This window comes from Semicossyphus pulcher, unplaced genomic scaffold, assembly GCF_022749685.1.
Source record: "Semicossyphus pulcher isolate SPU_LCO1_2020_fin unplaced genomic scaffold, fSemPul1.0.p SCAF_21, whole genome shotgun sequence".
NCBI lineage: Eukaryota > Metazoa > Chordata > Actinopteri > Labriformes > Labridae > Semicossyphus > Semicossyphus pulcher.
Genome location: NW_027211695.1, coordinates 4,022,390 through 4,047,923, shown reverse-complemented (window position 1 = coordinate 4,047,923; position 25,534 = coordinate 4,022,390). Strand labels below are relative to the sequence as shown.

The 25,534-nt window shown below is 44.7% G+C and overlaps 1 protein-coding gene across 11 annotated transcripts in view; it reads right to left on the bottom strand.

The window, feature by feature from the left end:
* Positions 1-25,534, bottom strand: part of nrxn2b (neurexin 2b) — a 699,408-nt gene that overhangs the window by 223,964 nt on the left and 449,910 nt on the right. Inside the window, exon 1 of one of the 11 annotated variants that reach the window (XM_069671767.1) lies at positions 22,116-22,195. The exons of the other annotated variants lie outside the window; for them this stretch is intronic. Within the exon in view, the coding sequence (XP_069527868.1) occupies positions 22,116-22,143 (28 nt within the window). The 5' untranslated portion in view covers positions 22,144-22,195. Of the gene's footprint in view, positions 1-22,115; positions 22,196-25,534 lie in introns of those variants that run through there. 11 annotated transcript variants of the gene reach the window in all.

Genomic DNA, 25,534 nt, shown 5'->3' with positions numbered 1-25,534 from the left:
TTAAGTGAGCTCAACAGGAAAAAGTTTGTGTGTGTTTTCAGTGCAGATTCTGCACCGACAGCCGAGCTTACCGAATAAACTTTGCAAAAAAAATCATAAACACTGCGCCTGCCAAAAGGAAATCTCTGATTTATGCTGAGACACAGCCATTAGTGAGATTGGCAATGCTCTCTGATACTCAAGTTATCCCCTCCAAACCTCCCTCATTTTTATTCGCTCTTCCATCCCCTCATCCGTTTTTCCCCGTGTCAACTTGCGTCTCAATTACCAGCAGGAGAAACAGAATCTCGCTTTTTATTTGTTTGGAGTCCCACAACAATGCCACCTAATCAGTCTGGGCTGGACTAAATGGGTTGAGGGGAAGACGGGGGAGAAAAAAACAAGAGTACTGGAATTGCATTAGCTGTAATGAGGGGAGCAGAAAATAAAGATAAAGCCTCCTTTCAGTGCAGCAGCAGACAGAAAGAGAATGGATGAAAGAAGGATCGTACAGTTAGAGATTGTGGAGGAGAGGAAACTAGAAGGATAAAAATTGATGGAGGAAACAGCGGAGGATGTACAGAGGGGGTGAGGAGATCTAAGGATATAAGGGGCATGAAGGGGTGGATGGCAAAGCTGAGAAATAAAAATGAGAAAGTGGGAGAGGAGAAAGCAGATGTCTGATTTAAAGACTCATCCTTCTGCTCTGGCACTGAGCTGCACAAAGCCAGCAAGACTGACAAAAAAGAAGATAAAGCCACAGAAAAGATGGAAGTATATTAAAGCGAAAGATCACGATTGATTGGAATGAGAAACTAAAGAAACGGAGCCAAAGGAAAATGACTCGGTGTGTGGGACACTAGATCAGGATGCTGAGACACAGTGTTTCAACCATGACGATGGAAGCTCTCAGCTGGGAGATTGCTGTCGAGTTAGCATCTGGTAATAGAACAGAGTATGCTAACTTTTTGTACGTCATTGCTTTTACTAAAGACAAGGATAATATGTTTTAAACAGTTTGTGCTTCCAAATGTGCACTTTCTGTTTGCCTAGTTACGATGTGTTTCTTGCATTAGGGTGAATTTTGGAGCATGACAGATACAACTGAGCCGATATTACAGGCCGATATGGGCCTATTACAGATATAAGCCCATGTAAAAATTTCTTGACAGAACATATAAATACATAAAGAATGCTTTCGATCAGGGGTCTACAACATGTAGCTCGCAAGCTACCCTGGATTTTAGTAGCTCGCCAAGAGGTTCACAGACTGTGTACAAAAATTCAGACGACAATTGAACCTTGAAAGCCGCTTCCCACTTCAAGTCAATCAAATTGATATAAAATACTAGGATGGGCCGATCAGCTGTCAACGTCTGAACCTGACCAATCGCAGCAATGTAGCCGCAACCTCAATCTACAGGTTGGGTCAGCTATGCCGTATGCTAGTTGAGCTAAAGTGAGGAGTTTGGTGCTGTTAGCCTGTTAAGCTAGATTTATGACAGACAATGAAGGTGGCCACGCCAAGAAAAAGCAGAAAACATACTATTTCCACGGTTTCAGTCGACAAAAGAATCAACATGGGGCGCCACCAGACATTACAGTGATGTAATGCAAGCAGCTCTTGGCCACTTTTATTATTTCAAACTCGCTCTCGGATGAAAAAAGGTTGGAGACCTCTGCTTTAGATGATTCAGAAATAGAGCAATTGCATTTTTAGACTTCATAGTTTTAGAATGGTCTGCAGCACATGTAGCATAGCATTATAGCTGAACAACCCGAGGTCCTTATACTTTAATAAAGTCATGTGTTTAAGGAAGCAGTCGACCTCTGCATCGTCATATTGATGCATAATAGGTGCACAATCATTGTAGAAAGGGCTGTTTCACTGAGGCAGCTGCCATATCAGTAAAAATATACTCCATTAAGTTTCGAAAAAATGGTTAAAATACCTTAAAATGAGTATTTATTTGATGTCAATATTATATCCCCTTGCTGTATGAAGCACTTCTAGCAAACCATTGCTATGTTGTAAACTGACTGCTCTGTGATAGAACCGTAAAGTTAACGTTCCTGATCACAAACATAACTATGAAAAGCTGCAAACACCATCAGATTCTCCATTTACAAAGACATTCCCTGGCCTTTAAAATAAATACTCATGTCTCCCCCTGAGTTAAGTACAGTACGGCAGCCTAGAGGCCCATTCAGTGGCTTTTTAACTAGGCCTGGACGGGCTCTGGTTCTCTTCAGCATGCTTCCACAGTAACAGTTCCACCAAGAGGAACCCCCCCTGGGGAGCCAATTAAGAGTGTCCGTTGTGTCGGTGACAGCTGCTCCAGCCGCAGCCCCCGAACGCCTCCCAGCTCCACTTCACTGAGGGGGAAATACTGCAGAACTGGTGGGGGAGGAGGGGACAGGACAGAGCGAGTCAGAAGGGGAGAGGGGATCAATGAAGATGGCAGTGGACCTGAAAGTATCAAGAGGCCCCGGAACACGTGATGTGGGGGGGTGAGGGTCATCGTTTGTGGCCAGGTTGTGACGTCAGCTGTGCAGGGTGAGTTTCATGAGGCTGTTGGATTAAACCATCTGTAAGGTAGATAGTTTGATGGTTCGATTATAACCTTATTGAGCTGTTAGACCAACCACTCCTTCTAAACAACCCATCATTTTCTTCCGCTGCTCGTCAATATCTCTTATTCCGTTGCACCTGCTACTGTAACAATCATTTTTCAAAGTGAATGAAGCACCAAACAAAAAAATTCTTCTTGTCAAAGACAAAAGAGAAAAGATCGCGGAGGTGAGGAGAGGCAGAGTAAGCAGTGTGATGTTTGCAGAAAACAACAATGTTCCTGAATCAGGGGGAGATTTTAATTGGAGGCCTCTGAGATAACCCTTATGATGCACATCCTCAGCAGGGGTGGTGGTTACTGCAGTGATTATGCATTCCAAGCCGCATGCGTGTCCTCCCACTTGCATACTGTATCAAGCGAGCCACGTTCCTGCCCCATTTCTTCAGGTGTTTGCTTGATTTAAGATACAGTTTCCTCCCATTAACAACAGAGTTGTTCCTGAAGAGGAGGGTAAGAAGAAAGCTTTACCATTTTTTCCCTACAGTGTTCCCACATGCTTTCTGTTCTTCACCATTGATTGCTTAATGCAACACAAAGCCTCTTGGGATTTTATTGGGTCTCGCTAATAGATTCAGCGCTGTGGCTTGCGGGGGGAAAGTGCCTGAGTGCCGTGGCCCTTTTTCTGCTACATTCTGGATTTCTTTTTTAACAATGGCTATTTTCTAAAACTTTTTGACAGGGGTGCTCAGCCTAGGTGCCACCGGCGTCAGATTCAGTCACGCTGGCAGCCCCCCGTGGGCTGGCTGCGGAATGAAAAGCTCCCTGTGTCATGTAACCGGACAAGGCAGGCCATGGCAGCACAGCACTGCATGATATACAACTTGAATGTCACCAAGTTCTTCAGGGCAGTTTTCAAATGTCTGCTCACTGTGTCCGGATTTGGCTTCACCAACTTTTGGGAAATGACTGTTTTGATCAAATTATATGACAACACTGACGGCCTGCAGGTGCCAAACACTCTGTAAGGTGAAACAAGCCCTTTCTGTGAAATACAACAATATGGTGTGTCGCTATACGTTCATCACAAATGGCGCCCAGTTAGTGACGCGTTTTCCATCAGCCAGCAGGGGTTGGTCTGCCAGAGAGGGTAGGCGGAGCTAAGCGGCTGCTTTTCCAGTCTCTGCAAGTGTTGCGAGTAAACAGTAATCTACTATGGCTGAACAAACAAAGAAAAGATGGATGACTACAGATACAATAGACGCTCTGATGAAGGCAAACTAAAAAGGAAAGCGAAGAAAACGCAGCACTGTCTGGATATCTGGGAAGTGTGCTCCCGCAATTACCAGCCATCGCCATAGGTGACGCCAAAGAGAAAAAAACAGATCTTTGAGATTATAACTTTAAGAACTTAACCAAACTGAACTCAAAACTAACTAAAAGTTGCTTATTTATTATAACCACCTTCCCTGATTGTTTCTATTTACACAGATAGTATACCTTAATCATCATACTTTGAAGTACAATGACACTGATTTGGTGTCGCTATTTGAAGTGTAGGGAGAAAGAATGTGTTCGTTGACGTATACCTGTATGGCCAGGAAAGCAGTATGTCTACAAAGCTTTTAGATCAAATCACCCCCCCTAAAAAAAAAAAAGGATTGTTGAGGTTTGAGCTGCTCCAAAAAGTGACCTCACAGAGCAGCTCCAGTCATGTTTTACGACATATAAAATGCTCTGCTTGAAATAATAAATAAATTCCTGCAAAATATGTTTAATTACCTTCTTCTGCATTGTCCCCGCAAATTTCAAACCGCCCCCTCCGTCGTGAAAACAAAACACGTCTCTGCCATCGTTTAGTGGCAACTTGTTGAAACTTAAGCTAGCTTCAAATGTAGAAATTACTGGCAGTAACGTTAACGTTAGTAGTCAGTAGTGAGTTTGCAAAAATGACGATGACGGTTACAGCTGGCTCGTACATCGCCCAAGTGGTTGCCATAGGTTACACATAATGATATGCAGAGCGTCACCGCGTCCATTAACGGGATTGGCTCCTTAGGTTTGTGACGTCTCAAACCTGCCAATCTGAAAACGTGTTGTTCAGCCTGTCCTTGGTACACTGCAGTTTGAAAGCAGACAGGCCCAGCCATGGAGACGACTGCTGATGTTAAACACTTGATTTTCACTTTAAAGTTGGTCACCGAGCTGTATTGTATAAAAAGTACTTACTTCAAATACTCTGTTACAAGTTAAAGTCTCTTCACTCAGAGTCTCCCGTGGCAGAATAATGTATGTAATCAAAGCATCACAATTATCGATGCCTTAATTTAAAAGCATCACTAACGTTGCAGCTAAGAAAAGTGGGACTAATCACAGCTACTTAATAGAAGGTTAAAGTTTTAATGCCTATTAAGAGTCAATCTCCAATTACTCTTTAGATTATGCAACTTAAAAGTGTCTTTAATGAGAAGATACAACATGATAAAGAGCCATGCTTTACCACTTAATGCGAGTTTAAATGTAGAGCTAGGTTAGGCACAACGGAGTAGCTTATAGTCGTCTGATAAAAAACCTCCCTGCAAGGGTTGTGATTCTCTGCTACTGTAATCCCTTGTCTTATTGCTTCTCCATTGTGTAAGACGTCCTTGAGTCTTGAGTAAATATGAGGAAAAGATTATCAGTTATCTCTTGCCACACCTGTAACAAGGTATCAGTTCACTTCAAGCGTGCAGAGCTTAATTCGTAATCAAATAGCAATGACACGCAGACGGAGTGGAGTGGATATTCTCCTGCCAATCAAACCTCTGCTTCGACTGTTTGTTTGGAGTGAAAGTCACCTTTCCAGACGCCTGAATGCCAGCTCCTCTGCCACCCACACACAAATACACGTGCATTATACATAACTGCACACATACCTCCTACTCTCTGCAGTGCGGGGAACCTTCTGTCACTTTCCACTCGTCAAAAGGTATTGAGGTGACACTTAACAGAGCATTTCTAAATGCAATCAATGTAATATGTGTTGCATGACTCCCTAATGAGCTTGGCAACTGATTCCATTTCACAAATTGTACTAACATGCACACAAACACAGATGCACACCAACCCGCGCGCTGCCACTTCCTACTTTTTCTTCAGCTCCCTGCCTCTTCCACAAAGCCTTACAGGAACGGCTTACGCAATGCAACACACTTCGGCCTTGTGCAGTTTTATCTGACACACTCAACATATTTACGTTGTTCGATTGTTTTCCTGCAGACCTTGGAGAATCCCACCGGCGAAGACGAAGGAATCGTTTAAATAACAAAACACCAGGTCCATGTCAGGCAGCTTAAGTCAGTCGTCCCCAGTCACATCCTCGCTTCCCCCCGCCTTTCACACTTGACAAGCCTCTGACAGCCTCCCTTCCAAAAGGGACCATCTTGTCAAATCTGACATTTGCCACCATTAAACTCCAGCCATGGCTTCTTGCTAGTTGAAAAGCTTGAACGTGTGATTAGAGGACGGGGTTCACTCATTTGATGAGCATCACCAAGCAGACAGATGATGGCGTTGAAGGTAGAGAGCGGGAGGTCTTGTAAAAAATGGAAATGCAGGGTTGTTATCTGATTGGCAGGTCTGACAGGTAATTACGGAGGGGGCGAAGTGGATGAGATGGGGGTTCTCTTTAACTGGTAAATTGCCGCGTGAGTGACAATCACGGATGCAAACTGCCCCACTCATCGAGAGGAAAGTCACGTCACCGCTGGGTAATCAACCCCACTGACATGTCAGTGCATTATTTGAGGAGAACCGTCATCCATCCATACACGTCCTTTGGTGCCATCTTGCACATATTTGCTGTCACTGCTTCTTGCACTGGCGACAGTATGAATCAAACATTTGCCCTGGTGATCCACTGGACAAAGGCACGTATCAGGTATTCCTGACGGGCTTCCTAGCTCTTGGCCTTACTCCCGCTTTCTATAAAAAGCGGAGTTGCAATAAAGAATTTCCGCAGGGATCTCATTTTCCTATGAAAGGCTTGAAATGTTTGAGTCTGGAAAAAGCAGTCCCTTCTGGAGCGGGGTCAGCTAACAATGAGAGAGGATCATAGGTGACATCCTGAGGGAGGAAGCCCGGGACGGGCTGGTCCTCTGCTGAGCCTGACAACAGTCTGATTAATACATGTGGCAGATCAGAGAGAAACAATATATAAAAGGATAGCACTCCTTTCTTTACTGCCTTCTTGTGTACTGCCGGCCCACACACCAGACATTAATCAAGGAGGAAAAGAATTGTTTTCTCTCCACGGCGCGGCACAAAAAAATAAAACTTCATCTGCGTCTGGGCCGAGGGGAGGGGTAATGTTGCGTGACATTCTCTTCATATCGCTGAGCTAGAGGTCACCTCCCGGCACTGAGAAAGAAGAGAGAGGGAGAAAAATAACGCTCTCCATCTCTCACCTGCTCGCCCACTGTGCCTGCATTCATCAATCCTCTCCCTCCTCTCTCTGTTCCTGTCCTTCCATCTATCGGGCCGTGTGTGACACATGCGCATGAGCACATATTGCTACATTTGCCTTCAAATTGACTCACACGGCTTCAACACTTTGATTATGACGCGAGCTAACCAACATTTCCTTTCATGATTACCGCAGGGAGCAAATGGAACTGCATGCGAGCCGCCTGAACATGCAAACAGCATATCAGAGCTCTTTTATCATTACCCAGCATGCCTTGGTGGTGTAATTGCGCCTTAGCTTTGACACCACACACCCAACATTTGGCAAGGTAAATTTACACCCTATAATTAATTTGATTAGTGGAGGATTAGCGAGTGAAAGGCTTCATTAAAAAGGTATGTCATTTTTAAATGTTATGAACACACTCGTGTTGAATGTTCCAACAGAAAAACACTTGTATTAAATATCACTTGTTTGCCGGAGTGGATGTGATTGCTATTTTTTTTCCTGTGTTAGACCAACAGTTACATTTGCGCAAATGGAGTGAGTCACAGTAGATTGACAGAAATACAGTGCACTTGCTTTATTTATCTCCCCGCATCAGAACTTGTGATTCATCAGCATAATTTCAGCCTCTCTGAATCACTGACATCTTACACTAAAAATAATAATGGAATCCCACATCTTCCATACGACAGTGTGACAGGATGATGTGAGCGAAAATAATGTGATGCGTTGCAGGAGCGCAAAACCTAAAAGCCTTTCAACAACAGAAAAACGCATTTCCGGTGAGTAATAGAATGTGAACACATTTTTTCCTGTGCAACAGTGCATCCATTATCTACCACTTAAAGCGCTTGACCAGTGCAAAACATCTATCTTAGGTATTTCTCCTCAATAGCTCCAACCTTTTGATCCTGAAAGTACGCCTTATGGACAATAGCCTTTACCTGTGAGTGAGAGACGATCAATACCTGCAGAGCTTTAGGTTCTCTGCGCGGTATGGGAGGCCACATCCAGAAAGGAAGATGGAGGATTCTGAATGGAGGGAGGAAACTGACAAAGCAAGACAGATGACTGACAGGTAGGGAGCACACGCTCTCAACAGGGGAAAGGATTCAAGTCAAGTGCAGTGCTGGGAACTCCACCTCTGCATACAGCCAAACACATATGAAGGCTATACATCACGCTGGCCAATCCTTGCAAAAGTACTCTTTATCTTAAGGGAAAGGAAAGAAGGTGGGAATTAAAATACGGCGGCAGCGGAATTGATTTTACCTGGACGAGATAAATGCTATGCTGGATCGCATTGGAAAAATACTAAATCATTGGCAAACAGATCAAGTCTCCGCTGCAGGAAATGTTTCTAAATGCAGCCGCGAAGACAAGCGGACGGCGGAAGGTCAAGCATGTTCGACAGCGTCTGAGAAATGGTGTCCAGGTGGAGGGCGTCTATTTGGCAGCGCCAGGATGTAGCCTTAATTAGCTTCATGCCCGCCATCCATCTACCTTGAGCCAGATACGCCTGGCTTCTGTGCATCTAAATGTCTATCTGTGTAATTCCTCAAATGCTAAATGGCTTCTGCAGCCTCCCAGAATTTATCTTGTTGCGATTTGTTTGTCTTTGACATGATGCCAGGGTGTTTGTTTGGTAACTATGGAGCAAGCAGGGCTGTAATTTGATCATTACAGGAGCCGGCATGACTAAAAATACAACCCAACAAACGCAGGGCTCACTAACGGTACTATTGTACTTTGTTCTTGTAGGATTTAGTTTCATGATGACAGTTAGTTGAAATCTAACCCAGTTTGTGGGTAAACTTAGCCTTCCATCCAAGCCTGAAAGGGCAGGACTGCGTGTGTACTGGACAGCCATTATCCTGACTGATGAATATGCAGTAAGATAGCTCGGCGCTGAAGAGAGCTCCAAGGTTTCAGGACACAAGATAAATGAGATTCAACGAGTCTAAATTACTTTGGAGAGCCAGATTCAGAGTGAATTCTCAGTGTTCGGGCGAAGTGTTCAATGCCAGTTTCGATTTATGAAGCTTAGGGGCCGTCTAGTCCTCCAGCATAAACAAATAAGCAGAGGCAATGTCATGTTTCTCCCCGTTATATTTTCCAGGAAGACATCCTACACTTAGCTGTGCTGTTTAAAAATGGGAAAATTCTGTGGAAACAATCTATTTTCAAATTCCTTGCCAGACTGAGCCTCTTAGGCCGCCCACGTGCCCTGCCATTGGCGGTCAATAATCTGCCCAATGAGGAAACATTAGCTGGCATGTGGAAGAAGAAGACGAAGTAGAGGGGGAGGTGGATAGAGTGAAGCTCTGAGAGGATGGGCGACTGAGTGATTTGCCTTACATACAGGCCATGAGATAAGCCTCTTGGTTTTCTCCTTGGCAGATAAAGGCCCCCACATTACAGTTATCGTTGCAGACAGATTATAGACTCCACTCTCTCTGTAAGTACAGGATGCCGCTGGATAGACCTTTCCCTGCACAGCTACCATTAGGAATGCTCTGCCTGCACACTTCTCCTGCGCAATCAATCTCGTTTACAGCCACTTCGAGTTATCGCTTTCACTTGACTCACCGAGTAGATATTGACCTAAACTGTTCCACCATCCCGTGAGGGAACAGGCCGCACCTGGTCCGCACCAATCTGAATGTCGTGCCCGTTCTCACTTCAAGCTCTTCAAATACAGCTGCTTGGACCGTGGACCAATGCTTGGAAGTATTGTGGTAACCCTCTCGTGTCACTTCTGGACACTGTCCTCTGGCGTATTGATAAGATGTGCCATTAAAATCTATGGACCCAGTATGAAGAGCTCTCTAGGTTTGGCAGTGCTGGCTAATGGATGGAACCAATTAGGCCAGTAATATTCTGAGGTATAGGGTAACGGATCAAGGTGACGTAAATGGTAAATGGACTGTACATTCACCCATTCACAAACTGATGGCAAAGTGCCAATCTCCAATCAGATCTACTAATTTAGGGTTCAGTGTATTGCCCAAGGACACTTTGACATGTGACTGTAGCAGCCTTCCGATTGAGAGACGACCGACTCTCTACTCTATATCTGCCAAATGGCTACACAGCCAATGCTTCTGTATCCAGACCTTTTCCACAACTCATGTTTAATGCACTGGTAAGTGATCAAGAAAAATGTCAATGCACATTTCAGTTGTGCCATGGCCAGAGGAGCGACTACTCTGAAAAGGCAGAGGTTTATGGGCTCTGTGGCGCAGAACTGTGAAGATGAGCGAGGCTTCGGTTTGGCCCCAAATGGGACCGTCACCTGGGCGCACTTCTGAATAACCTATTTCCGCAGTGAAATGACTGATGGAGCGGGATAAGACGGCAGCGGGACAGAGCAGAGAGGAGCAGAGTGGAAAGTAGCGGGGGTTCGCCTATCTTTGGTTCTGCTCCAGTAGTGCCTTGGTTCATCTCTACAGCCCCCCCAAAGGCCCTGGGGAGCAGATTTAAGTGTGTCAAGGCTCTGTGTGCAAGAAGATGAGTTAGGGCTTCAAACACACACCGTACCCAGACTCTATCACTCTCTGTAGTTCTCTCTCTCACTCTCCAACCTTCCTTTGCCTCTCCTGCTGTGCAAGCTCCCCTTCTTTTCCCTTCTCTATTAATCTCCACTCTTTCCACCATTCTTCCTCATTTCCACCAGATATGTCATCTTCCCCCTACTTCTTCCCTGGGTATGGAAGCAGCACGCAGAGATGACTTGTGGGCACATTAGGGGTAGTGGCAGGCGGAGAAGGATTGTGATGGATGCTGTGTCAGTCAGTCATCAGAGCTCTGACACAGATGTGTCAGATGAGGATGCTGGGATCTTTGAAGTTCTCTTGCACTCTGCAAAGTTACTTTCTGCCTGAATAACGCATGTGGGCGTATGCGTGTGTGTACATGTGTATTTATGTGCTATGGTGTATGCACAGCAGGAGGCTGCGTTCTGTCAAGCTCCTTTCAGAAAACCGTCATTTTCCCCGTCGTGGCGTATTATTTCAAACAGTGAAAATGCATGTCTCTGCTCAAGCAACATATCACATTCTCCCCGGTGCACTTGATCCTCTCCAGAACAACACAGTGCAGCTTCAAGGAATAATTAAGCCAAGAAATCAGCGGTCCCAAAGGACTGCAGTAAAAATAAATCACGGGCATAAAACAAGCGTAGCCAATACACTGCCCTGTCCCATGGGCTGCTTCCACTGTCAACTAGATGGTATAAACAAAGCTGACAAGGAAACCCCAGTTGACATCCTCCTCGCTGTGAGTGCTCTCAGACAAGGAATATACATTTATTTATCCGAGGCAATGCAACCTTTTTTTTCTAAACGCAAGGAGATGCAGAATGGACCCAGCTGCGCAAAGCTAGTTCAATAGATAAATGTCTAATGGTCCATGAAGTGTTCACCATAGGTGGGGAGAGATGAGACAAAGAGTGTTTTTAATGCAGCTCTGATTAGTTAGCTAACAACACTGACTTCCACTCGAGTAGATAAAACCTTTCCTAAGATATTCTCTGTAATAGATTTTTGTATAACACCATGGGACACTGGCAGATTTCTTAAACATGTGTCAAACACCAAAAAGAATTAACCAGGTGATTGACGGTACTGTGAACAGGAGTCATAATGCTTGTCTGCAGCAGCGTAACTCGTTCTGATAATCCTTTCAAGAAGCTGAAATCAAACACTTACAAAGTGGATTTAAATCATCTCCTTCATGTTGGTGAGTCAGGTTTATTGTAGATACTTTTCGTGGTTCCCTCTATGATGCAACACATCAAATAAAGTGTACAGATTTGGGGGGTTTATTTGTACGCTAGTGAGTGGATCATTGTACATTTTACAGCTTTAACAGCACTGACCAAAGAAGTGCCTCAAATTAGCAGCTTGATTTTCACTAAATTCACACAGCAGCCATTTTTCTCTTCAGACATGATCAAAAGGAGACATTTCAGAACAGCTAACATTAGCCTTCAACCAATTCCTTGCTAACAGTACATTTAATAGTGTAGTCTTGCTAACTAGTGAGTGGTTGGATGCTAATGTTAGCTGTTGTCTTACGGCTATACGCCACAGGATCTGTGTCCGCCGCGGTTATGGTCCATCAGACGGCGCCCTACCCTACAGGAGGCGTTTCTGGAGCACTGGCCCAAGCAGCTGGAATTGCGAGATCACAAGATAGCGGGAGAACTACATAATCGTGCGGGAATTGCGTGGGTCAGTACACTAATTAAAAACTACTTAAAATGGGAGTATGTACATGGTGATTAATTTTGAAATGACCGAATGCTCTGCGCTGTTTTCGTGTCTGACTTCCTGTTTGGAACGATCTGCTCTGTTCAGCTTGATGCATGCTTGACGCGGCCTCCATCAAAAACAGACCCGGCGCGTTTTAGCGGAGATGCGCCGAGACGGAACGCGGCAGACACGGATCCTGCGGGGTATAGCCGTTACAGTTCCTATAAAATAACGTTGCTTGATCTTGGAATTCTGTCTTTCAGCTGCTGATCAATCAAACAGGAATACAACATTATAACAGCATTCGAGGTTTCCCCAGTAAGTGTGATGTTTGAGGATGCTGTGTGAAAATAGTGACTGCCTAGCTGTGTCTAATAATAGTCCTGGTACAAAATGTTAAGCTCAGTTCATTCCCCCCAGCACTGCCTGTGCTCGTAGAAAGTCATGCTCTGAAATTTCTGCACAGATCAGTACAACCTTGAGCAGTATATAATATTTAGCAGTACTTTGTTGTTAAACTGTGCAGGAACTTGTTGGCCCAACTGACATCACTTGCCTCTGTAAAAGTATGTTTGTGTGAGTGTGTTCGTGTCATTGCAAAGCTGATGAAAGCGTTTCCCTCCGCCTCCTAAAGCTCCTTCGGGTTGGGCAGAGTGGCAGAGGTGGCGGTTTTTCAAAGCATCATTCATGCATAATACAAGCCACTTTGTTTATTAATGGCGAGCGCTCCCAGTGGAGACTCAAATCCTTGGCGCGGACACCCAAGTTGCACCGCTTTAATATCTGATGGCTGAATAATTAAAGCGGGCTTACATCACCACACCCTCTGAAGATCTGGCCTCCTCGTCTCTGCCGTCTACAAAGCCGAGGCGTTGCCCACGCCGCGATCTACTCCCACTGATGTGCCTGCGGTGCTTTCATGTGCCGTAGCGGGGGGAAGGTGGGTAGGAATGAGAAAACATCCCCACCGCACACTACAGAGTAACCATGTCGCCTCCCCTGAGCTGAGTGGCAACTTTTAACAGATCTCAAGGAGGAAAGCGTTTGTTGTTAAAACCCGAGAGAAACTGTGATTTAACTGCACCTGCTGCTGCAGATAAAGGCTGCAATTTAGCTGGTAAGAGTAAATAAAGTATTTCAAAATTAGATACATTACTATTTCAATACAAGACAGTCAGTTACTTGTAAATCACAGGATTGATGTCATTTAAATTCACATATGTCTGTTTGTGAAATATGGATTGGTCCAATGCTTCTCTTGCTTCAAAGCGGCATAAATCAAACTGGAGGCGGAGGAGGATCCTCACCATCTCGTTCAGGCAAAGTGCTATCTTTGCTCTCCTCACTCTGACCCTTTTATTTTAATAGAAAAACTGTGAATGGCTGCGCACGGCGGAATGCGTTCATCTAGTCCCCACGGTTGTGTATGACACCTTATTTCGTGTCAGCGGCCAAACACGCAGGAGCAAGACGGGGCGAATCAATTTGACTGGCAGGCAGAAGATGTGCTCGCTATAGCTAGCTTGTTGCATGCTGGGAGAATGCAGAGGTGATTGATAACCTGGTGTCAAACTATTATGTGCTTTATTTTGTCTTAAAGGAACAATATGTAATATATTCACTGGAATTTATCATAAAATGACCATATGTCATCAGAGATTAAGGAAACATGCGTAGTTGAATACTGGCTTCTCCGACAACAATGCTGCAGCCAGTATGTTCTCCTCCTGAAATTTCCGTCCCGGTGCAGAACGTCTGTGTGTGTTATAGCCTGCGCGATCCCGCCCACTGCCCATGTAGTCAGCCCGGGTTGCCACATATGAAACAAATTGGCGCACATGACTCGTTGCTCGTCACGCCTTGCGCTCAAGTAGGTTAGGTTAGACTAGAAGCGTAGAGGTGTGAGTGGTGGAGAGGTGAGTGAGAGAGACAGGAAGTGAGCGTGCGCATGAGTTACGAGAGAGTGTTATCGGCAACTGATAATAACACGACTGTACAATGAGGCCGTGTGTGTAATAAAGACTGAAGCGGCGCTCCCGTGTCTTGCTGCTGCTTGCTGCTGTGTGTGTTAAGTTAGCCCCGAAGCTAGCGGCAGCTTCGGCCCAGGGCAGACCGATAAGTCTCCCCTGTGCGTTCCAATCACGGTCGGCCCGCTGAAGCAGGAAAGGCTAACATTAGAAGCTGCGGAGGAGGGGGCGGGGGGAGACAACGCTCTACAATATTTTGAATTTGGACTGCAGTACCCTTTTTAGACGCTAGCTGTCAATGTTACATATTGTTCCTTTAACAACATACCCTTAAGAAATTGCACCAGAAATAAGATATACAGATAATCTTTTAGTTGTAATATTTCCACCAAAAATTTCACGAGCGTTAGATATTATTAGTTTGCTTTATCATGTCATTTGAATATAATAATTTTTTAGTTTGCAATTTTAAACTTTAGTTTTGCCTGAAAAAAAGAGGCAGTTTTGAATGTGTAGTTTTATCTTTTGAGACAACTTCTATGAAACTGTTCAGTTACACATGCTGCTGTATGTGCATGCCGGCTGCCTGTTGGCATGCTGACCTCACATTTTAGCTACAAACAGTAGCTGCCATTCTGAAATAGGCAACCACAGCCAAAACAAGAGGACGACAAGCCCACAGGGCCCACTTCAGCCCTCGCCTAGAGGTGTCAGAAGAGCACAAATACTCATGCAGGAAAGCAAGACAGCCACCAGAGAGACTCTCAAATGCCAGTGGGCTCATACATATAAACTCTGCGGAATAAACTTGGAGGGTGCCGCTGGAGTGTTTGTGGTGTCAGAAAAAACGGGGAATGTGGATTAAAACTGCTGCAGAGAGCTGCTTGATACGCCCACTCTGCTGAATTACACTTCAGAAAATGTCAAAAATGCACCAACCTGAAGCCAAGTACCAGGCAAGAGACCAAGAAGTTATTGAAAAAAGAAAACCTGTTAAACTAACTCCAGCAATGGTGGGCTCAACACTCCAAAAATCCCTGAACTAACTGAAGTGGATGACACACTCGCCCCATGTTCGGTCGTGGCAGCTTTTCTGGAAGAGCCTGGCACACTTATATGTCTCCTTTCACGGCAGCACAAAAACTCAGGTGTAAAAAAAAAAGGGGTTGGGGGGGGGGGGGGGGGGGGGGGTGAGGGGGGGTGACAGGGGCAGGACGGAAAATGTCAAACCAGCAAGCTTATCTTAACTGGCCAGAACACCTGAGGCGTCCTTTCTGTTTCCCATCACGATGTGCGTGTCCATGCATGTGCTTGCGCGCCTTGCACTTGGTGTGGAGGGAGAATAATGAATACTAATGGTGTTCTGTGAAAGAGAAGGGCTGTGACTTGATTCTCAAAGGAGAACGCTCTACATCCCTTCACACACACACACACACACACATTGCACCTGACCTCCTCCTGCAGCCCAGAGATAAAGTGGTGATTATCAAACATAGCAGCTTGCCATTAGCGCAGTAACCAGTGATAGAGGCCACTGGTAAAAGAAAAAAGGACAGGACTTGAAGAGAGGGCCACACACTGGGCTGTTTTCTCAGTAAAGACGGTGATGGACCTCGGGATTCAGAGGGCCAGCGGCCCGTCTTGTCGAGGATAGGGCGGATGGATGGGTGGAGGCAGCAGCTGACCTCATCAGTATGCGTGTGGTCAAGCCAAGCAAATAACGAGATACAGAGGAGTACAAACAGAGACTGTTCTCCGGCAGGAAGCGGAGCAGGGTTTATGAAAAAGGCTGCACATGAAAGAAGCAGGTAAAAAGAATCTAAAAGGATAATAAGGCCTGGAATAGAATGGAGGTAATATAAGTGAATAAAGACGACAAAGAACAGGAAATAGAGCGGTTCAGAAAAAACATTGACAATTGAATTAATCGGGACGGTATTAAAGGTAAAGAGATCCGTGCCAGAGATGACAATGGGAAATTTCATTCATACAAGGAGGTCAAGAATATCACTCCAATTACTTTAAGGACACTGAGCGGTAGGTCACCGTGATAACCACGGCGACCAGGTAATTAACATCAGCACACAGAGAGTCAATACGAGCCTGTGGCTGCAGGAGGTTTTACAGCACAATGTGATGTGGACACCCACTGATGCATTAATGCATATCACAACATGTTTTTATTTTTCAGTTTTAAATGTTCTTTTATTAAATCTAGCAAAGAAATATTATTGTCCTTTCACAATAAAAGCCTTTCTGCAAACAAAGCGTTGTATCAGAGATAATGTTTTGATGCTCAGGTTGCAGGTCGTGTGTATAGAAGACATCTTTGTGACACGTACATGCACACGCTACACTGGAGTAAGACGGCCCTGGTAATGTGCAAGCAGTTGTAATTACAGTCTTGTCTAAATCTTTAAATACCTGCCGTCGTTCCTTCAGCCGCTTGTTTCTACAAACACACCTGAGAGTTAATCTTCTCTTGGTTTCCTTGGTGACCAATTATAATGGGCAGGACAAGAGGAGGATGATGCTGACGAGGAGACGTTTCCAGCCGGAAATATTAAGTTATTTCTTTTGTTTGAAATAAAAATCATGCTAACTATATTTTCTGTTACCATGCATCAACAGATCTGCTAACCTAATGGAATTAATAATAAAGGTGGTAAAACCATTAAAGTGTGACTTATATGATAATGTTAAGTACAACATACAAAGTAAGGCAGAATATCCAAGTACGCAGAATATGGCGTTGAAATGGACTGATGCATTTTCACTCTTCATGAGAACAACATAAATAAATTAATAAAATTATTTATTATTAATTACTTGGGTTAGAAAATTTGTAGTTCCTGGAAATTACATCTTAAATTCAGAATGGAGTGGAAAAAATATGTAGCAAGCCACTGAGGCAAACACAAAGACACACGGCGATATTCAAATGTAATTTTTTAATGACTTGTGTCAGCTCCTTGCAGGTCTACTACTGGTGATTTGGACATGGCACTTCAGCTTAAATGATGCAAAATTGCATCCACAAATATGTCCATTGTCGTGGAAGCAATGCATGAAAGGGCTGGAATAGTCCTGTGAACGTGTCCTCATTAGAAGGCACACGTGTGTACACACCAGGCCCTTTCATGGAAGCCCCCAGTGGATATATCCTGTCCACTGCCAAGGACAAAGTGATCCACCCAGCAGTAAAATCTCTTGGAAGCCCTCCATCTTAAACATCAAAGACAGCCTGAATCAAAATTAGCTTTTTAATCCCTTTAGCCCTATGCAGCGAGGTGTTCAGGTATGGATTACCTTGCAAGGCAAACATTTTCTTTATCTCCACTCGAGAGTCGTGAAAAAGTCTGCTTAGGTGTGTGCATGTTTGCAAGCACAGATGTGTTGATAGACGAGCCATGAACTGAGCCAGGCGCACCAACAAAAGCCGGGCCGTGCCACTGGTGCGAAAGAGTGGTGATCGCACGTACAAACAAGCCCAGGGCAAAGCTCATTGGTTTATATGTGACATGATGGAGGCTGTTCACACCACAGGGCTATCTCCCTCTGTGATAGAGTGTGCCTGCGTGTACAGTAAATATCGTTAAAGGATCATGGGAAGACATTTAAGACTCATCACAAGAGAGTCGTGTCTTTGTACAAGGCCCATCACAGTCCCCACGGATCCAAGTGAGAAGCCAATATGAGCCTAGCGAGGAAGCTTGGATGCGTATGTGTGTGTGGGGTCACTTGTCACCGGGCAGACAGCCCAGTGAAATGCCACAGTTCAGCGGTCAAGACTCTCCAATTAGTTGTAATCAGAGCAATGTGTGTGAGACTTTGCAGCATCTGAATAGACAGTAATGAACTGCTTTACATATAGAGGCCTGCAATTGGTGGCTGTCTCGTACGAACAGAAAGGGCCTTCTAAAGCGGGCAGCGCTTCATCCATCACAGCGTATGATGCAACAATGGAGATCTTTAATCAGTGGCAAATGCCGGGTCCCGGGCTGTGGCCCCGTCATACTTTCTGAATACTGATACAGTATATAAGGCTTGGGTGTACTGAATGTCCTCTGTCGTTTATGGAAGTTTCTTAAAGCGATAATCTCGAAGATTTTCATTTTAATACATGTCTGTTAAGTCACTGTCTCTCGCCAAATGAGCTAACACAATGGGGATCGAGGCCCATTGATGAAAGCCTTTGCATTTGCAGTATTTCAGACTGGCTGTCTGGTGCGACTTTTGCGGAAAAAATCACAAGCAAAATTAGAATATTATAATAACTCAAAGTTTGGTCTCAAAAGTCCTCAAAATGTAACTGTTAGCTTGAAATTTGCTTAAGATGCTAGTTTCAATTTTTCTTTTTTCTTTTTATTTTGGACGATTTATTATATATATTTAGACTTTACTCTAATAGAATAGATCATAGATCTGTAATCAGCAAAGTCGTCTTTTAATCTAATGGCCTAAGATCAATTGCTCTGTCTCCACCAACGTATCGGGGGAAACTTCGTAAACCAAATCCAACTACTGATGTCCCGAAGGAAACATCACACAATTAATGCTAAAAGTTAAATGCTATTGAACATTGTCATTCTCTTAAATGAAAGGAACATGAGGTTCTAATAGATTAGGATGCAATTTTAACAACCCTGCCGGCACAAATGACGGACATCGGGAGTCTGATGCGACCGCTGCGTATTGGTAACCATCACGTTTAACACATGAAGATGATTCATCACAACAACTGAGAGATCACGGTTCTACCAACGCACACGCTAGCCAAACCCTATTTAGTCACAATATGTGGCAAACATGCAACATGCAACTTCAATTAATTTTAATTTCAGCCCGTAGGACTTCGCAAATTGCTTCGCGACATGTCTTCAATGTTGTTAAAGAGCAATCATTCTATCTGCTGTGCTGTATGTGTGTACTCATAGATAGGTGCCAGCCAGTGAGAGCAGCGAGGCCCTGCAGGAGCTCATCCAGACAGATGTAGCATAATAATGACATTGTGGGAAGAGAGCAGCAGATAAGGCCTGAGCCTTGAATCTCAGCAAGCCGATATGTTAAAACCCAGGGGTGGGTTCAGGGCCACAGCCGCGGCTTAATGGAGGATAGGTGCCTTCCTCCCTCGCAGGCAGTAACACTTGCTTGGCATACTGTGCGCAGGCAGGTGGGGGGCTTTTTAGAGGCTTTCCGAGCTGACAGGGGGCTGACCGAGCCTGTAGGAATGTTGTTTCAAACGTTGCGAAGGGTCTGCTACAGTGTTGTGACAATGATAACCAGTTGAGAAACTGTGTACAGAAAAAGGCTCGGAAACAAGTGGGCTCTTATCACTGAGTGGGGTATTAGTGCTGGTAATAAGCTGCGCCACTTGGTTGACAATACATGGAGAGCTGGTATTTCACACAAGGACCTGATACGGCACGCTGCGATGGAAGAATTTACGATGGCGATTGAAATTGACTCCTCGCACAAGAGCGAGCATCCTAATGTGCGTGCGCTGTCTTGTAGTAGATAATGAAAATGCTGGAAGTGTGCTTCGAAAAACAACACAAATGAAATGACAAACGTTTGCTGTGTAGGCGTGCATTAGAAACTGCTACAGCATAATGCAAAGGGAAAACAGAACAGCGATTACAGTCCACCAACCAACCAAATAACTTCTCCATCTTGCATTAGCTTAGCTGCTTTCCCACTCAATGTGAACTCTATGCAAGACCGTCACGCTTCCACTGTGCGAGAACACAGTAGACTGCCAGGCAGGCCTTCCCTTCGCGAGGCAAGCAGTCAATTTCTCTCGCAGGCCGATATCTTCTGACAGCCATAAATCCAGAGAAAGAGAGAGAGAGCGCCAGAGAACATTTTTATGTTAATTATGTCAATTTAAATAGCTTAGCAACTCGAAATGTGAGAGGTGCAATCCAATTATCCAAGCTAGACGGAAGGAAGGAGGCAAAATATAAAGAATGAGTTGCCATTTTAGAAGATAAAGCTGCCTTTGTACTGTTACTTCATGTTTCGTGCTGATGAACGAGCACGAGTTTACTTTAAAACAACAATATGTCTGATAAATGAGTGATCTACGTTCTGTTTCAATGCTAAAACAAACACAGAGAGGGTGCTTGCTTTCACATTGACCAGGTATTGTTAGGACCAATCCCACTGCCCCCCCTTAAGGCATCTGAAAAGGCTTATGGCTGTTCCGCTGTCAAATCCTAAAGTTCACAAGGGTTCCCTTACTGGATGTTCGAGCTCTTTGAGCACACTTTCCTCAAGTTCACATTCCTGCAGACTTCGCCTGAGGGTATAACCCACAGTTCATAGCGTTGTGACGTTAAACACGGGGGGTTCCCAGGGTAGAGAAATATACGGAAGAAGAAGTGGTACATGGGTGTTCTGTTGGACTGTTGGGCACGCTGCATTAAGTGTGATTCAAGAAAATACATGAAAGCAGAGGAATACAGGAATAGGCTATATAAGACACCTGATGAATTTTGGTGTCATCACACGCCATTCTAAACTAGCACCATTGTTAGGGTTTTAAGGAATAACTACGTTCATAAAGGCTCTCTTATTGATCCTAATCCCAATCACCGACAACACAGTCCCCAATGGTCGCCACAGAAAGGTGAACTCATCAATTTGTCATTAAGAACATTCCCTCATGTCACCTCTATGACACAGGTTAGCCCTCATTTGTGTGCTCAGCCACACTTAAACTGGGAGGACTTGTGCTTGAGCTGTGGGAGAGAACGTGGACGGCCATAAATTCAATGCAGTGCTGAGCTCTGGGGAAGAGGTTGTGCGCCGATAACGTCTATAGTGGATCACCGCAGCCAATTGGCCGCAGAAGGCTACTCCTCTGCCCACCTGAAATCTGATTGATTGATACAGATTGTAAGCTTACTGAGGCAAGAGAGACAGGCAGAGAGAGACAGACAGACAGGAAAGTAGGGCTTGTTGGAGAATCACTAAGTGGATGCAAATGGAACAACATGAGCATAAACATGCTGAGGAATCAATAAATGCTATTAACATCTCCTGTCAAAGTAATGTATATAGAGGCTGTTGAAAAGAGGAAAGGGGAAAATATACAGAGAAGAAAAACTGCAGTTGAAAAAGCTCGGGCAAGGGAACATCAAAGGAATCATCAGTGTGAAACTCTGCCTTGTCCCTGACAGCTTAGGCTAAGAACAGCGCAGCAACTGATGCACCACAGAGCACTGAGCCAAAGACATATACTGTGGAAAGTAGGACAAAATAAGGAGCGCTCAGGCAATTATCAATGGATTTTCCCCCTGTACACAATGTACCATGACACACAGCATGTGAGATTTAGCATTTCAACAACCACTTAAGAGCATTCTCTTTTAGCGGCTGCCATCATGCGTCCACGATTACTATGGGTGGTGATTACATGAATTTAAATTTGCCACAGTTCAACACATCAGTAGACCCAAGATGGCTGCTGAGCTTGAAAGGCAAGTAACAGGACCCAGCTGGCTAAGGATCTGCTGCAAAAAGCCCAGAAGGGAACGGCTTCTGGAAACATCATCTGCCAATTCAGGGACATGAATCAAGACACTGGCCTATTGGGAGCTGAGGCAGTGAGGTTGGTCGCCCAGGCCTGGCTCCTCTCAGTCTTCCCAGAGATGACAGAGATCAATAGATGGATGAACCAATTGCCTGGGCTTATGTACTCAACTTAGAGCTCATTGCCACCATAAATCAACCCCTTGAAGAGAATTAACTCCCATTGACCCCTTTAGTCCATGTCATTCCTCTAAGTCACACTCACATGTGCACTTTTGCATGTCACTCACTGGTCAATCATTAGCCAATCAGTTCCAAAGGAGAGCAGGAATAAAGCAACAGAAACAGGTGATCTTACCATGGCCCCCACGTGTAAGAAAGGGCATCCGGTTGATGGCAATGGGCACAGTACCATGCTTGTTGTGGAAGTGGTGGACGTGGTGGGTGGTACTGAGGGAGGAGGAGACTCTGGCGGCCACAGCTGGGCAGGGAAACACCAGCAGCGCCAGAGATAGTACCAGCCTGAACAGGAAGGCCGGACTGGCCCACACCACAGGTGACGCCGCCGATTGCCTGGGAACCAGTAGCAGCCCACCACCATCCACCTCCACTTCCACCTCCTGCTCCATGGGGGCGGGGTCTGAGGGAAACAGAAGGCCCCTCCCCCTCATACGACACAAACAGGAAGTAAACATCTCAAATGAATCCGGGGCCCATGATCCCCCTGCTTTCCAGCCAGGGGAGGAAAAAAATGTGAAAGAAAATGCAGATTTAAAATAAAAAACAAAAAGCCAAGAAAGAAAAAAAAAGATCCTTGTTTGAAAATCCTCCAAAAAATTGGACAGAAAAAAAAATACAAAATCCTTCCTGAAAAGAAAGACCCCAAAAAATCCTTACACCAGTCTTATGTCGATATCCAAGAGCTTCTGACGAAATCCTTGAGAACCAAAACAACTCCCACTCCTCCCTATAACAAGCAAACCTTTTATATTAAACTTAACCTCTTTTTTTTTTTAGCAGGCAACTTCCTTGGCACCCTCAAACCAAAATCGCAGCACCGATTTAGCAAACACACGACTCCATCTTAGCTCCTTGAAAAATATCTTGTGTAAAGCTCTTTGAGTTAATTTTTCGACAGGGCTTTCCTTCGCCTTGGGGAGATCTTCAGAGGGCTTCTCCACCCATAATCCAAGCCGCCATCACGAAGAAGAAGAATCCCAGCATCCCTTCTGAGCTTTTCGGAGACAACTTACACGGGGAGCAGAAGGGTAGAAAAATACATAGGAGTAAAACCAGGGGCGCAAAAGGGAGAGGCAAAGAAAGAAGAGCACAGGCAAGGGTGCTGTGATGAAGGAGCAGCCAAATTCCTGTTTCAGGGCTTCAGATCCCTGAAGGAGCTCCGAACCTTTCAGTCTGCAGCCGAGAGCGGGAAAGCAAGGCAGGCATAAATAGAATACAGGACTGGCAAGAAAAAGGGCTTGTTGAGAAGGGGGACGAAACAGTCGGTTATTTCCAAGTGCGACGTTGCTGGATTCCCTCTCCTCTTTTCTCACAAAATAAATCAATGTGGGTCATGGAATGAAAAACAGCGCCAAGAAGACACCTCAACAGGATTAAACCATAACCAAAGCTCTGAACCAGCATCAGAGTGGTTGATGTCCAGTTCAACAATCCCCCAATCCTTAGACTTGTAACAAAGCTCCGTCCTACTTGTGATTGCTCTTCACCCTTTGAGAATGTGATTCCTTTCCCTCTGCTCCTTCAAACACTGCTTTCCAGGGTGGGAGGCAGATGAGAAGCAGCCACCGGTCCTCTCGGTGGGGCTCCGACACAGGGTGCTGCCGCTGGCTTGCTGAGAGAGTCTGACGATGCTGCTGCCGCTACTGCCGCTGCTGCCTCTGCTGTGAAATTCATGCTAATTGAATCAGAAGCTGCAGCAACGAGCGCATCCTTCCTGCCCGCACAGTTCTCCCTTCTGCTTTTCCTCCGATCAAGTCAGCAAACCCCCCCCCCAGCAGCACACATGCACGGTGCTGCGCCGGGCAAGGCAAAAACCAAGAGTCAATGGCAGAAATAGAGCCAGAAGAGAAAGGTGGACGCACTCGGATCCGTTGGATGCACAGACGGTGACTATGATACATAGGGCAGAGCAGAGACAGAGAAAGAGAGAGAGAGAGTGTTTGTGTGTCTGGTCGGAGCAGCGAGAGACGGAGCGCACACGAGAGAGAGAGAGAGAGAGAGAGAGAGAGCGAGAGAGTGGGAGGGGAATGAGTGGAGAGAATTGAAGGAGAGCACGCACACAGGAATGATGGAAGGCACACACGCATGTTTGTTGTTTGCACACAGATGCAATTGCCACGTTTTTTTCCTTTAAACAAATAAGTGCGTTGCCACCGAGCACGTCCTCTGAGCAGAGCAATGACACATTTCTAAACGTCGGTGAGTGTTCGCAAGAAACACTTCAAACTGGCACAAGCACAGAATAATTCAATCAAGGATTTAAGGTCAGTTTTCTGCACGCTGAAATGTAGTTGTGGCCCCTTCATACTAAAAATTAATCATCCAGATACACTTTTACACCCAGAAAGTATCTGTGAGACATTTTTTTGAGTTTGCATCTGGGGTAACTCTAACAGCAACAACAAGATACTGTCACCGTTTGTCACCTTCAACACAGTCTGCAATAAACCTTCATCTGGTTCAGGGCTGGACGGTTTCATATCTCGTTAACGATTTATATTGTGATATAGATTGTTTTCTGGTAATTTAACAAATAATTAGTGTATATGAAATAACTGCATGTTAAAGCCTATTTTTGGATAATCCTGTGTGAATTAAGTTCTTGACAAATTAAAAAATACAGAGTATTTTCTTATTTTATTGAGAACTTTAGTGCAAACTTTACAAGTACATTTAAATAACGAAAATTTATATATATAAGTAGCCTTCAATATGAGAATGTAATGTATTGATCTCTGACAGCAATATTAACATCTCTTCCTGTAGAGCATGTCATAGGCATGGAAAGTAACACTTGATCTTTCAAAGTAAAAGCCTGATCTAACATTCTGACTCCCACTCGTTTGTTGCTTTTATTTTGAAGTGTTTCCGGGGCAGCTGTTTAGGTTTTTTTTTTTACTTTATTATTCACATTTCTCTTCTTTTTCTTTGAAGTAAAATGTAGTCATAAGTCTGACGTAGGCCTGAACCTGCTTTATGTTAGTAAAAAATTACAGCTTACGGACGTTACTACGGTGCGATCGCTCTCTCTCCCACCTTAGCTCTCTCTCTCTCCGTCTCGGCTCGTACGGTTGTTTCGCTGTCTCTTAATTAAAGTCGAGCTGAAACGGCATTTCGAGAGTATCTAGCTTCCATATCGTGACGTGTTTCCGAGTGAAACAGGACGTGCAGGCGGGACATATCATTGGAGGGATTTGATTGTTGAGAAGTGGGCGTAGACAGACGTTCTCCACAGCGCAGTAGCTAGCTAACTGACCGAGCGCTCTTGGTGCTCTGCGGCTAAATGTTGCAGATTGATTGGTTGAAATTGTTTGATGCTAACTTACGTAAGCATGCGTGAAATTTAGTTTTACCGGATGAAAAAATGATTTCGATATAAAAATACGAAGAAATGGATTTTCTGTATTTTTTTTGTCCTATATTGTCAAATAGATGCACAATATTACCGGGGATGTGATCTAAAAGGATTAAAATGAAATTTTTAATTTCACCTCGACTTTAAGGTCCCATTTCGAACGTAAATAAGATTTATAACCC